The sequence below is a fragment of the Sinohyriopsis cumingii genome, chromosome 7 (assembly GCF_028554795.1).
Source record: "Sinohyriopsis cumingii isolate HCF-2022 chromosome 7, ASM2855479v2, whole genome shotgun sequence".
In the NCBI taxonomy this organism is placed as follows: Eukaryota; Metazoa; Mollusca; class Bivalvia; order Unionida; family Unionidae; genus Sinohyriopsis; species Sinohyriopsis cumingii.
Window position 1 is genome coordinate 23,712,681 of NC_142967.1, and position 13,152 is coordinate 23,725,832.

Genomic DNA, 13,152 nt, shown 5'->3' on the forward strand with positions numbered 1-13,152 from the left:
GTATAAAGTGTGTTAACACCATTTGGAAAGATTGAGGAAATAAAAATTTTGGCTGTCTCCAGAATTAATCATATTTTATGAATTCATTTGCAAAGGTTCTTTGTGACCTTAACACACTCTTTCAAAATATTTGTAAGGCATGGTCAAACGACAGAATTTAAAAAAAGATAATGTTGTGCAGGATTATGATGAGGGTCGATTAAAGATCGCTAATTTATTTAGTTTTGCGAATGCATTGAAACTTGCATGGCTAAGAGGAAGTCTAAATTGAACGTCTGTTACAATTTTCAAACATTGAGAGTTTTGGGGGATACATTTTTATTACTCGATAAACGGGATTTCATTCCTTTCTGGATAAAGGTTTTTGAATCATTTTTAGAACTAACTAGACAATTCAAAGTGGTCAAAACTGAATAAGTTTGAAATACAAATATGATTAATTCCATGCATTACAATAAATGGAGAAAATTTGTATTAAAAAGTATTTTTTAAGAAAGGTATTAGCTTTATGAATAATTTTGTCAACGCGGAAGGTTCTTGGATAAATTTAATAATTTTAAAACTGAGTTTTCTATTCACATTAATTTCAAAGATTTTCAAAGTTTACTCACATCAATAAAGTCATAAAAACGTAAATTCAGAATCAGTTATGACTCCAATTTACAACGTTCGTCCATTAATACTGGTATGTTTGCTATTATTAAAAATGAAAAAATAATGCAGGGGTGAAAAAAGAAAAATTCATTGAAAACAACGTATACCAATTGCTAGAAGGAAGTAGAATTTTGAAGTTAGCGAGTTATAAGGAAACGATTGGCAGTTATGTTTCTTACTACTATACAAAACTTAGATGGCTGCAGTTTAAATTCTTGCAAAGAATTTTGGTTAGGAATGCATATCTCAATAGAATCAACCTCATTTCAATCGAGCCATGTTCCTTTTATATGGTGCATGCAGAGATAATGCGTCATATCTCTTGGGATTGTACAGTAAGAAAATGGCATCCTAGACTAGATAAAAATGTAAGTGTTGTCACACACCTAATTTTTAAATGAAATGTAGACATTTTTTGTGGAATTAGAGACAACTCTCAGATTGATGATATATTAATTGATGATATATTAAAATTAATTCGATCTGCAAAACAACATATATATCTATATCTATATATATATATATATATATATATATATATATATATATATATATATATATATATATGTGTGTGTGTGTGTGTGTGTGTGTGTGTGTGTATATATATATATATATATATATATATATATGATAGTTTATTGCTAATTAATATTTATAGAAAATGTAAATGAGACGAGTTTGCTTCTCTTGCATCGGTGATGCGAAAAGTCAAGGCTCTTAATTTTCTGCACGTAAACTTTTTCTTTGCCTAGTTAAAAGATTACTTCAAAGGATATTCAGTATATTGGTAGATGTCGGTGTCAAATTACGATGAGAGACAGATAAATAGACTGATAGAGACAGAGAGAGATGTTTGGTGAATGTCATTGTTTCAAATAAAATTAACGCAGCGAACGGTTTTCGGACATGCAAATTTATTAGTACATTGCACTTTAAAAATAGCGATTATTAATGTGCTAAAGATAAACGTCTGGCGCACGTCTGTAGAGTAACTGTTTCTAAGCATGTTCGGGAGCATCGGGCATTTCCTTAGCATGTTAAATACTCCTGGGAGACAATCTTGAGCAAATGATGACAGGAAAGGTTCTGAGACGACTGAAGTTTGAAATCTTAGTATCCCTTTTTGCTCGCTGAAAAGAGGTAAAAATTTGTCAACGATAATGCTAATCTATAGAATGAAAAAAAAAGATTGTTGATGATAATGCTAATCGATAGACGAAATGGTAAAGTGAATAGATTAACGCATCACCGACATGTTGCCGTGAAGATGAAGCCATATATTGAAATATGACAGATTTAGTCGGAAAATTAACAGGCAAAACAATTACAAGTTTGGTAAAATTCTGATATTTGTATCGATTTATGAACAGGTCTATATATATATATTTACAAGTCCATGAATGTATGTATGTATGTATGTATGTATGTATGTATGTATGTATGTTAAAGTTTGGGTCATATTTCAGAGCTTACCTCGTTAGTTTTTTATGTTAGTTTGATGGCTTACAGCTACATTTTTCACTTTGCTTGTATGCTTGATTCTTTTTACTATGATTTGGTGTTGTCTCTTTTTCCTGAATCGATTTCTTGCTTATTTTGTTTTTAATTTCTACCATAAAATAAGTAATGTCTCAAAATATGTTGTTAAGAAAACTTCGCTGCCACAGATTTTAATTTACATTTCAAATTAATTTTCTTCCAAGGAGACAGCACTGATTTGTAACAATAAAAACGCATCATATTATATTAGTTGAATTTTAAAATCATTTTGAGTTAAGATTAAAATGAATGAAAACAAGTATCACGGCTCGAAAGAGATGCCCCAAAATACGCCAAGGAAATCAAATGTTCGGTTCCTAGGTCTTGTGGGCGCTAAAACTTGATGCATAAATTGAATGTCAGTTTGATTCTTTCTATATCTCTCGTCTTACACTTGGCGGGATGATGGGATTGCCGCTCATACTCCGGTAACGACCTTATACTAATATGCTCATCTACACTTACGGTAGTATCCACCATAACCGTATCCACCATTTCCCCACAAACCGTATCCACCGCCATATCCACCATACAAGCCATGGCCGTATCCACCGTAGTATCCAGGATTGGAGCCAGCGTAACCTCCGAAATATCCGGGGAAGTATCCACCGTATCCATGTCCAATCCCATACCCTCCTCCGTAGTATCCACCGGGGTAAAAGCCACCATATAATCCACCTGGATACCCACCGTACCCGACGCCACCGTAATACAATGGTGGTGTTGCGCTTACAACAGCAAGGAAAGCAAGGGCGAGAATTGCTGCCTTCATGTTTTCTGTGGAACGCACATTTTAAACAAAGACATTTATAACCAACACTACCAACAATTCCAAAGGTTTGTTTTATTATTATTATTATTATTATTATTATTAACTTTTATGAAATTATGAAAAAATCTTTTATCTGATGCAATGTTAGAGGTATCTTATTATATTACGTAAAGACACTCCACAAGGAGTCAGAGGCGCTCAGTCGGAATACTTCCTCGTTATCTACAAAATGAAAAAGGAAGACACTGATCTGAATACTATTTTAGGGGAAGGCCAGCATACCGAGAAATGGGCTAATAATATCAAGGACAATGTCCCAAATGATCAACTATTTAAATAAGATCAATGCCAATTTCGGAGATAAGGGTTTGCGCAATAATTTTCATCCCAATGTACCACTCCATGTGCTATCTCCAGAATATCAGCGATATTTTCCTGAAAGAGCGACTCATATAAATATGGTTGAATAACTATATCTAGCTACGCATGGAAACCTTTCACTTGTCTATTTCAGACAAGACGAATACACAATCAACTACATCAGAATAATCTATGATTTACATATATTAATAAATTAACTACATCAAATTCATCGCTATTATATATCAAATTCATCTATTATCTGCCTCAAATTAACCCATTATTTGCATCAAATTAATCCACTATAAAAATCAAAATTAATCTATCAAGTCCCTCTCAAGCTAAAGTGCGGCCTGATTATGGAATAAATAATCACATTTTCAGATCCAAACAGCAACAAAGAAATATACATAACTAAAACAAATTTAAAGATATTAAAACAAACTTATGTCTTGTAGACTTCACAAAAGTTTTGATAACTTACGGTACAGCTTTACTCACACTATTTTTAAAGCTGCTATTAATGGTAGATTTCCTAATAATATAAAATATTGCAAATACAGGTATTAATTGCAGATTTCTTAACACACACACACACACACACACACATATATATATATATATATATATATATATATATATATATATATATATATATATATATATATATATATATATATATATATATATACGTGTGTGCGGGGGGGGGGTAGATAGTGAGAGAGAGAAAGAGGAATACCTGTTGTAGCAGACGGCTATCCTGCAGCTTCTGTCTTGCTATCGGTAGGTAAAGTAGCACTTTTATAGGAGGAGGAAAAACATTAAAATGTAATAATTGTCATCATACATTTGCATATACAGGACATACTTACTAATATTGACTGATATTTATTAACCATGACGCCTTAAAACAAGAAAAACAAGTGATATTTGCCTTTATGAACGTCGTAGATATCCCCATGAACGTGAAGCAACCGTTAATAGTATTGTATTGGGATAGAGTAGAATTTATACTTTCCAACTGCTCAAAATGTCATATTTACATGTGTCAAAACATTCTTACGTTAATGACCACTACATTTAACGTATTTAATTTATATGAATACTAATACTCCAAAATGGTCCATATGTACCATGCAATCGATTAAGGACTTTATGGTTGATAACATGTTTCTTTTTTTTTTCTTGTATGACCACTGTTCATTATCACCCGATGCCTTCCTCGGTATGTACATGATAGATTGCATTTATTAAACAAAAGTGACAAACAAGTAGTCTAATAAAAAATCACTTGTAGAAAGAAGATTGTTTTTCGATGAAAATCACACGAAGAGTTAACACACACACACACACACACACACACACACACATTGTGGCCCAGGACGGCCGTGTGGTTTAAGGCGCTCTCCTTTACCGATTACTGCCATTTCATCCTTGTCGAAGTGGTTTCGAGTATCGGCCAATGTGGTATGTAAAAGAGCTTGCTCCTAATTTCCCGTGGGTCGGTGGTTCTCACCGGTTGTTTCTCCACCATTTATAATGGTCGCATTGTATTGTCTAGCATGATCTTAAAATTGGCATTAGGCTCAGAAGAACAAAAAGAATAATACACGGATACTTACGTGACAGAAATCATTGTTACATACATACATAATTCCACATACATACATACATACATACATACATACATACATACATACATACATACATGCATACATACATACATACATACATACATACATACATAAATACATACAGCCAGTTTTACTTTGAATTGAACCGCTCGATGAATTATAATCGTTAACTCTCTAGTTTCACTATCCCTGTCTTTGAGAACCATTTTTTTCTCCTGGTCACATGCATGACTTAGTACTGAACGTTAATTTACAAACATTGAATATGTATTTAGAACATCAAATAACTATTTCGAAATAGGCTATAGGTCAAATGTGATACAAATTGAACAATGCGAAGTACAGTATTAAAACACTTGGGTTACCACTGTTTCATATAAAAGTAATTAGGGAGGCAAACATGGCACAAACAAAGGATTGAAGATACCAACCATCTAACTGTGACACAAAATGACAATAATTGGCAAAAATGCTCGTTCTCAAGCTATTTTCTTCTGAGGAACCTGTATTATATATATCCATCTTATTTTAGCGTTTGAACATTTGAACGGACGACATTTGGAAGGAGAACACTTTGTTATTAGATTGTTGTCAAAGTCCTTTTACGGATAATCGGATTAAACCAATCGAGATTGAGCTCATATTCGAGAAAGAGACCGTTTGTTTCAGTGATGTTTTTGGAGCTCTAGATGGCCGAGTGGTCTAAGACGCTCGCATTTACCGATCACTGAAATCTCAGCATTGTCTGTGTCGGTTCGATTTTAATGTGTACATGTGGAGCTTTTCGTCGGTCAGAGAAAATCGGTTGAATTTCCAAAGTTCGTCCTCCATTATGTATATACGGTACTAATTCAGTTCTCATAGTAAATCTATGAATAAAAACTATGATATTAAAAATTCAATAACTTAAAATATTTGAGTGCTCATGTTCAAAAATATATTTATCAGTATAGATGAAACATGGATATCAGCTTCTGTGTAGAAGAAAGGGAATGAGCCGCGGCATTTTCTGGACTTGCATGTGTTTAAAACATGTGCTTTCTACTCCGCACAAAAGATTCACGTGCTAATTTTAGTAATGAGCGTTCCAAAGTCAGTCCTGTTAAAGGACTGAAAATTCCATCGATAAAGCAATGTCTCTTTTTTATTCACTTACAACAAGAATAAGCTCTCAAAATAGTCTTTTTCCTAAAATATAACTTACATTATTAACCAATATAAATATATATATACAATTTTATGTTCACCAATTTCCAGGATAGTTCCCATTTTTCTATATCATTAGTACCGTGTGTCCTATGTCCACACTTGATTTTCTTGAAAGCCCTAGGAATAGCAGTTCAATACATAAGTAAGCAATGTGCATAGTTCTGCTTGTCAAATATTACATTAATTACCATTAAATTATATTGCAAGTTCTTGTTCACCTAAAGAGAAATGGAGCATTTCACGCATTATTTACTATTTGAGCTTTATTTAAGAAAATCAGAAAAAGTATTAAAATAAAACTGTCTAACAAAATCATCTTTATTAAATATCCCCATTTGTGACTCTTCAATTTAATGCTAAACTATGTTACCAGTCTTGTCATATTATGTAGTTAATGAGAAAAAGGTCAAGATATCCATCTATACGTACATGTATTGGTACAGAAAAAGTGATTTAAATGACGAAAATTACCTAAAATTCCTCCCAGAAGACATATAATTTAAAATTTAAGTAAGGTAAAGAAATCTCCGTTTAAATGCAAAATATGAACTTTCAAAGCATTGAGTAAAAGATGTCATCACCGTTAAGCATGACGGAAGAGACCTAAGTAATCACATCTTAAGCATTATGTTTCCAAATAAACTAGAAAATATCATATTGCTTACTGTAATTACTCTATAAATGGTAAATTGTATAAATTTAATATATGTATTGCATAGATATAAACTCAAGTTCAAAATAATCCATCTAACATAATCAGATCTACAAATTGTTTCCCCTTCACTCTTTCTGGCCATAGTTGATATATCTGAATATGTGTTTAATATGCCAGTGAAAAACACTCCGTGGTTTACAAAAGGTATTAAGTTTGCTTCTTATCCACAAATATAACAATGTGATTGCATTTATAGTTAAGTTAATTGCACTTGCATATGTGGAGTCACTGTATTGTTGTGGCTGTCTACAGGACTCACGGTACTAATTCAGTTCCCATACTAAACTCCATGATATTAAAAATTCAATAACATAAAATGTTTGAATGCTCAATGATCAAACCTATATTTATCAGTATAAATTAAACCTGGATATCAGCTTCTGTGTAGAGGAAAGGATATGAGCCTCGACATTTTCTGGACTTGCATGTGTTGGAAACATGTGCTTTCAATTCCGCAAGAAAGATTCACGTGCTAATTTTAGTAATGAGTGTTCCTAACTCAAGACTGTTAAAGGACTGAAATTCCGTCAATAAAACAATGTCTCTATTGTTTTTTTTTACAACTAGGACAAACTCTCAAAAGATTCTTTTTCCTAGAATATAACTTACCGTATTAACCAATCCTAATCATCCGAACCCATATATATATATATATATATATATATATATATATATATATATATATATATATATATATATATATATATATATATATATATATATATATCTATATATATATATATGTATATATATATATATATATATATGTATATATATATATATGTATATATGTATATATATATATATATATATATATATATATATATATATATATATATATATATATATATATATATATATATATATATATATATATATATATATATATATATATATATAATCTATTTTATGTTCACCCATTTCTAGGCTGGTTCCTATTTTTCAATAGCATATGTACCGTGTGATCTTTATAGGTCACCAAGGGTACAATTTAGGGCAACTTTTATTTTTGTATTTTTTCAATGGCCACTCATTGGTGTCTAATGAGTTCCATTAATTTTGAATGGTTTGATGGACTAGAATGATATAATAATTTCTTTGCTTTAGTCAACAATAATCCAAAGTAGTGTTTTTGTCCAAAAAGTAAATGACCTCTTTTGTAGTTCCAATGAATAATTCAAATAAATAGCACATCTCAACTTATAACTAGACACAAGTATTAACTCTGATCATATATTCCCAATGACTGATATTAAACAGGAATGAATAAGTATATACCATTGCCTATATATACTAACTTCAACTGACCTAAATTTATATACATAACATGGCCGTTGACCAGAATTGTCGTTTTATCCACATGGTGGTTCACAAGTCCGCATAACATACATTTTCAAAGGCCTTCTTCAAGTCATTTAAGACAAGACAGAGGTCCCGTTGATGATGTAGATACATTTCAAAGAGAATTCTAAGGTTGAAGATCTGTTCTATTGTGTTATGTCCTTCTTTGGAACTAACCTATTCTTCAGCAATGATGTGCGTTCTTTTGGGGTTTCAGTCTATGAGGATGATTTTAAGCACATCCTTGCGTCGATCACTGATTAAACTCATTACTCAGTAGTTCTGGCACATCTGCAGATTCCATTTCGTAGGAAGAGATATGATCAGTAACTTGGTTCCTTGGGTTGGCCATTCTCCTGTTTGCTAGGTTTTCTTGCAGATTGCTTTGAGAACATCTATCCAGGAGGTTCCTCCCAGCTGACTTCCCTTTTTTTAATGCCTTTATTGTAGCCTCCACCTATTCCATGAGAATCGGGTTTTCAGCCTTTGGTGTGGTCAGTCTCCATAAGTCTTCTCTTTGTAGGAGCTGTAAAAGATAAAAAATCAAATTGAACAAAGTTAAATCAGCGGGTATATTTCCTGTGTTGTGTGTGCTCGACTATTGTCCATTACAGAGGATATTGTTCTGGTGTGTACCTGCATTTTGTCTTGCATGTAATTTACAATAGGCTGCTTACAGGTGATTGGGTTCTAAATCTTGTTGTATATATAAATATTAATACTGTTCCGGAAGAATACTTTTGATCCTCATCCGGGTCATTTATTGTGTCATAGATTTTTAAATAAGGTTCTGATAAACATAATTATTTCATTTCTCCTATAAGTCCCGTCTCTAGACTTATTTACTTTTTGTGTTCACATATGCTACGACAGGAATCATTGATTTAAAATTATGCATTAGAATGACAAAATGGTCTTTGAGATTTTGAACAAAATCACTAAGTTGGGATTATTATGAATTCATTCACAGACACTGTGATACATTAATAATGTTGCTGCATCAACTCATTCAAGACAATTGGTACATCCACACATACTGAACTGGAATTCATTCGAAACACTCAATACTTCTAACTTGTGATAGAGGATTTAGGATTATTTGATATTAGGTTACGATACTGATTTTAAATTAACTTGCATGTCTTGCTCTTTGCTTTTAGTTAGTTTAAGACCAAAGAGTCGTAAATGTATCTAGACAACCCATCCCACCGTGTATTTCGACCAGACGTGGATCGAAATGGGGTTTGGGAATCCTTTTATTTGGTGGCATTTTTTGTATCCTTTTAGAATTCTTCAAAATTAATTAACTATGTTCTAGCGTTTGGTTTACCTCGAGGCCGATTCCCTGCGGACTAGGATACTGTTTCCATGTATTTCAATGTTTTACAGTTTTACGACAAAATGTAGCCTCTGTAACAAAAACAATCTACCTTTCCATTTCATGGAAGTCTCTGTTTAAACTATAAATCTGCTGCATTGTCTCATTAATACATCCGTTCAAAGAGCCACCGCGGATTTCTATTCAACCAGCCTCTGTCCGATTTCTGTCGTCATTTTTGAATAATATCTTCTTTCAATTTAAGTCAATTATAGCACTTTTCAAAAATTCACATTATGCAATTTTAAACAAGGGATTGAATGCAAATTTAGGACGGGAAATCCAGTTCCTATGTGAATTTTCTTTCCAACAGGTTAAAGTTTAGACATTTTCCCAAACATAGATTAGCTCTTTGACCACTGACACCCAATTCTCAGGGTCATATCGTAGACTTTACTGTGTCTCAATCTAAGGTTTGTACACTATCTTTGTGCTACTAGTGGAAGGATTCAAACACAGTACTTTACGATTAAAAGCCAATCCATGAAAATCTGCAGACCACACCGAATGTATGAAGCTCTGTACATTTATTAGAATGCGTCATTTTTTAAGACCGCTCCGGTGGCCTAGTGGTTAGGGAGTTCACCTAGGATGTGGGAGGTCGTGGTTTCGATCCTCGGCAGAGTCATACCAAAGGCTTACAAAAATGGTGCTGACAGCTACCTCGCCTGGCGCTCATCATTAAAAGGTTTGGACTGGTCGGACTGGTGTCAGGATAATGTGACGGGGTTGGGTGGGACATCATGCTACAGGTCTGCGTCATGATGCCCCAGTGCTAGACATTATTATAAATTGTCACACGGCAGACATCGTAGCGATATGACTGAAAAATTGTTTAAGCTAGGTTAAAAATCCTAACACACACACACACACACACACACACTCATTGTTTTAAATTGACATTATATAGACTGCTAAAACAATTTCAATAAATGAAAGGTGCTATGCAACTAAAATATCATAGGATGATCTCATAACAAAGGAAAACATCTAACCCAGTTTCAATAGAACTTTTCCCACTGCTGTTACGCGATTTAAACACGCCCTAAAAGTATTCCTCAGAAATGTTTGGTCGGATTTATAAGGAACGGGGCCACCAGCATTTTCCGTTGAGGATGACTTTGCTTAGATTGATATGTAAGGATCTGTGTTACTTTCCTAGCGTCCTTTTTCAACATTTCTATCGTTATGTGATATCTGAGCTGATGATTTCGATTCCTATTTGCATTCCTCTATACATCTGTGTCGTTAGCTTTGTCGGTGTCCGCGTGATAATTAGAAACAGCTTTCAGTTTTCCCAATAACAGAATCAACTGCATGTCCATTTTGCGTTGCAAGTAATAAATTGAATAATGATTTATTTATCACAGTTATCCATATAGGCTCTGAGACCATCTTAGCCAAACCTTATGATACATTTAGATCATGTAACCTTGGTGGAATTTGGAACCAAATTAATATTGAAATACCTAATGTGAAAACGTTATAACTTTCATCAAGTGCGAATTTCATAACTTTCGAGTGTTATCCACAACAGTAGTGTTACTGGAAGTGGGTATTTAGATAGCACAAAAAGAATGTACAGTATCCTATTTGAGATTAATTTAAAGCCAAAGGTTTACAAAAGATTGGCAGTCTAAATCGAATCTTCTTTCAACGTTTAGTTTCGTGCTACAAAACGATCCTTCGATACTGTTGTGATTTTACCCATTTGGATCTGTATGATTTATGAGAATTTATCGACGACGGGATTAGAGTCATGAAACGGGTTATCTACAGGTGTTCTAAGAATAAAATATCCAACTCTTCCTGTATACATTTAACAAATGGCATACTGAAGGTCAAATATTTAAGGGCGGCGCGATAGTTCAATTTGTTGGAATATCGGATTCGTAATCGAGGTTCGCAGATTCGATACCTGTTAAGGCAAGTTAGGATCTGCTCCCAGGCGTTGTGCATGAGTAATGCATTTCGCTGTTATTAAAGCCAGCTTGGAGAAAAACCAGACGGTTCTTGTCACTTTGTATTCTATGTAGTTTAGTCTACTTTATGGAATACTCCCGGTTTATCGTCTTGCAAGGTAATCTTCCTCAATATGCGCTAGAGCTAGTAGTCCACTTTAATTTAACTTCGCTCAATATCGGCACAAGTAGTGGTCTTTCACTTTGAAATCACTCAATTTAGGCTCAAGCTAGTGGCCTTTTGTTTAATCGCACTCAATATCTACTAAAGCCAATGTTTTATTTTCAGTTTAATCTCACTCAGTCTGGGCTAATGCTAGTGTTCTTTCATTTTAATCTCACTCAATATCGGTTAAAGCTAGTGTCCATTAAGTTCAATTTCACTCAAATATCAACCAAAGCTATTGGTCATTCAGTTTTATCTCACTCAATATCAGTTAAAGCTAGAGGTCATTTGGTTCATCATAGGCTGATATATCAGGATGATCTGAGTCACAATGTTTGAAATAGCAGTATCTTAAATATCCCTGAAGGGTTTCTAAAAGGACGATACATTGAATACAATTTTAGAAACTTATGTGAGCTATTATTTTTCACGAAAGAACGCACTATACCTGGACTACTCCTTTTAATCGACTTTGACATTTAGTTGAATCATTTGCCAGACCATTACTTGATCAACATTTGAACTTTTTAAATTTCGAAGAACAAATTGGATAAAATGTTTCTTTAAGAACGTCAAAAGTGGACCCTTTCTCCCCTTTATTATGTATGCAGAAATTTCAGCTCGTATCACAAGAAAAAAATAAGCACACTAAGGAAAGAAATACAGGTGATGTAACATATGTTCTTTCCCAATATGCTGATGATATTACACTCACCATTGATAATTCAGAGAAATCTCTGATGTCTGCTTTGCATCTTTAAATCAGTATTCAAAACATTCTGAATTTAGTATAAATATTGTAAAAGCAAATGTGTTTTGATCGGAAGTAGTAATGATAGAGATATGAAATATAATCCAGAATATAAACTTAACGGGGGATTTACTGGACTTGTTGTCATAGGTGTCATGTTTTCAATCATTTAGAAACAAATATATCTCTTAATTATCCCTTTAAAAATTCGTGTCATTAGGATTTGCTAATTCGGTGGTATAAAGTGTGTTAACACCATTTGGAAAGATTGAGGAAATAAAAATTTTGGCTGTCTCCAGAATTAATCATATTTTATGAATTCATTTGCAAAGGTTCTTTGTGACCTTAACACACTCTTTCAAAATATTTGTAAGGCATGGTCAAACGACAGAATTTAAAAAGATAATGTTGTGCAGGATTATGATGAGGGTCGATTAAAGATCGCTAATTTATTTAGTTTTGCGAATGCATTGAAACTTGCATGGCTAAGAGGAAGTCTAAATTGAACGTCTGTTACAATTTTCAAACATTGAGAGTTTTGGGGGATACATTTTTATTACTCGATAAACGGGATTTCATTCCTTTCTGGATAAAGGTTTTTGAATCATTTTTAGAACTAACTAGACAATTCAAAGTGGTCAAAGCTGAATAAGTTTGAAATACAAATATGAT

At 33.2% G+C, this 13,152-nt stretch overlaps 1 protein-coding gene across 1 annotated transcript; it reads right to left on the reverse strand.

Annotated features, from left to right (window-relative positions):
- Positions 1-1,548: 1,548 nt before the first annotated feature.
- On the reverse strand, positions 1,549-4,128 carry LOC149794888 (uncharacterized). The gene is made up of 3 exons (XM_089963996.1): positions 4,065-4,128; positions 2,659-2,970; positions 1,549-1,784 (listed from the first exon to the last, which is right to left on the reverse strand). The coding sequence occupies exons 2-3, from the start codon at positions 2,963-2,965 to the stop codon at positions 1,765-1,767; spliced, it is 327 nt and encodes a 108-aa protein (XP_089820122.1). The 5' UTR covers positions 2,966-2,970; positions 4,065-4,128; the 3' UTR covers positions 1,549-1,764.
- Positions 4,129-13,152: the final 9,024 nt, after the last annotated feature.

What these genes read in the sequence shown, in the direction of transcription:
- LOC149794888 (XM_089963996.1), bottom strand. Translation starts at nt 2,965, where the DNA reads ATGAAGGCAGCAATTCTCGCCCTTGCTTTCCTTGCTGTTGTAAGCGCA. An exon ending in CGGTTATGGTGGATACTACC is followed by an intron (nt 1,785 to 2,658) that starts GTAAGTGTAGAT and finishes ACCTCTTTTCAG; the next exon opens with CGAGCAAAAAGGGATACTAA.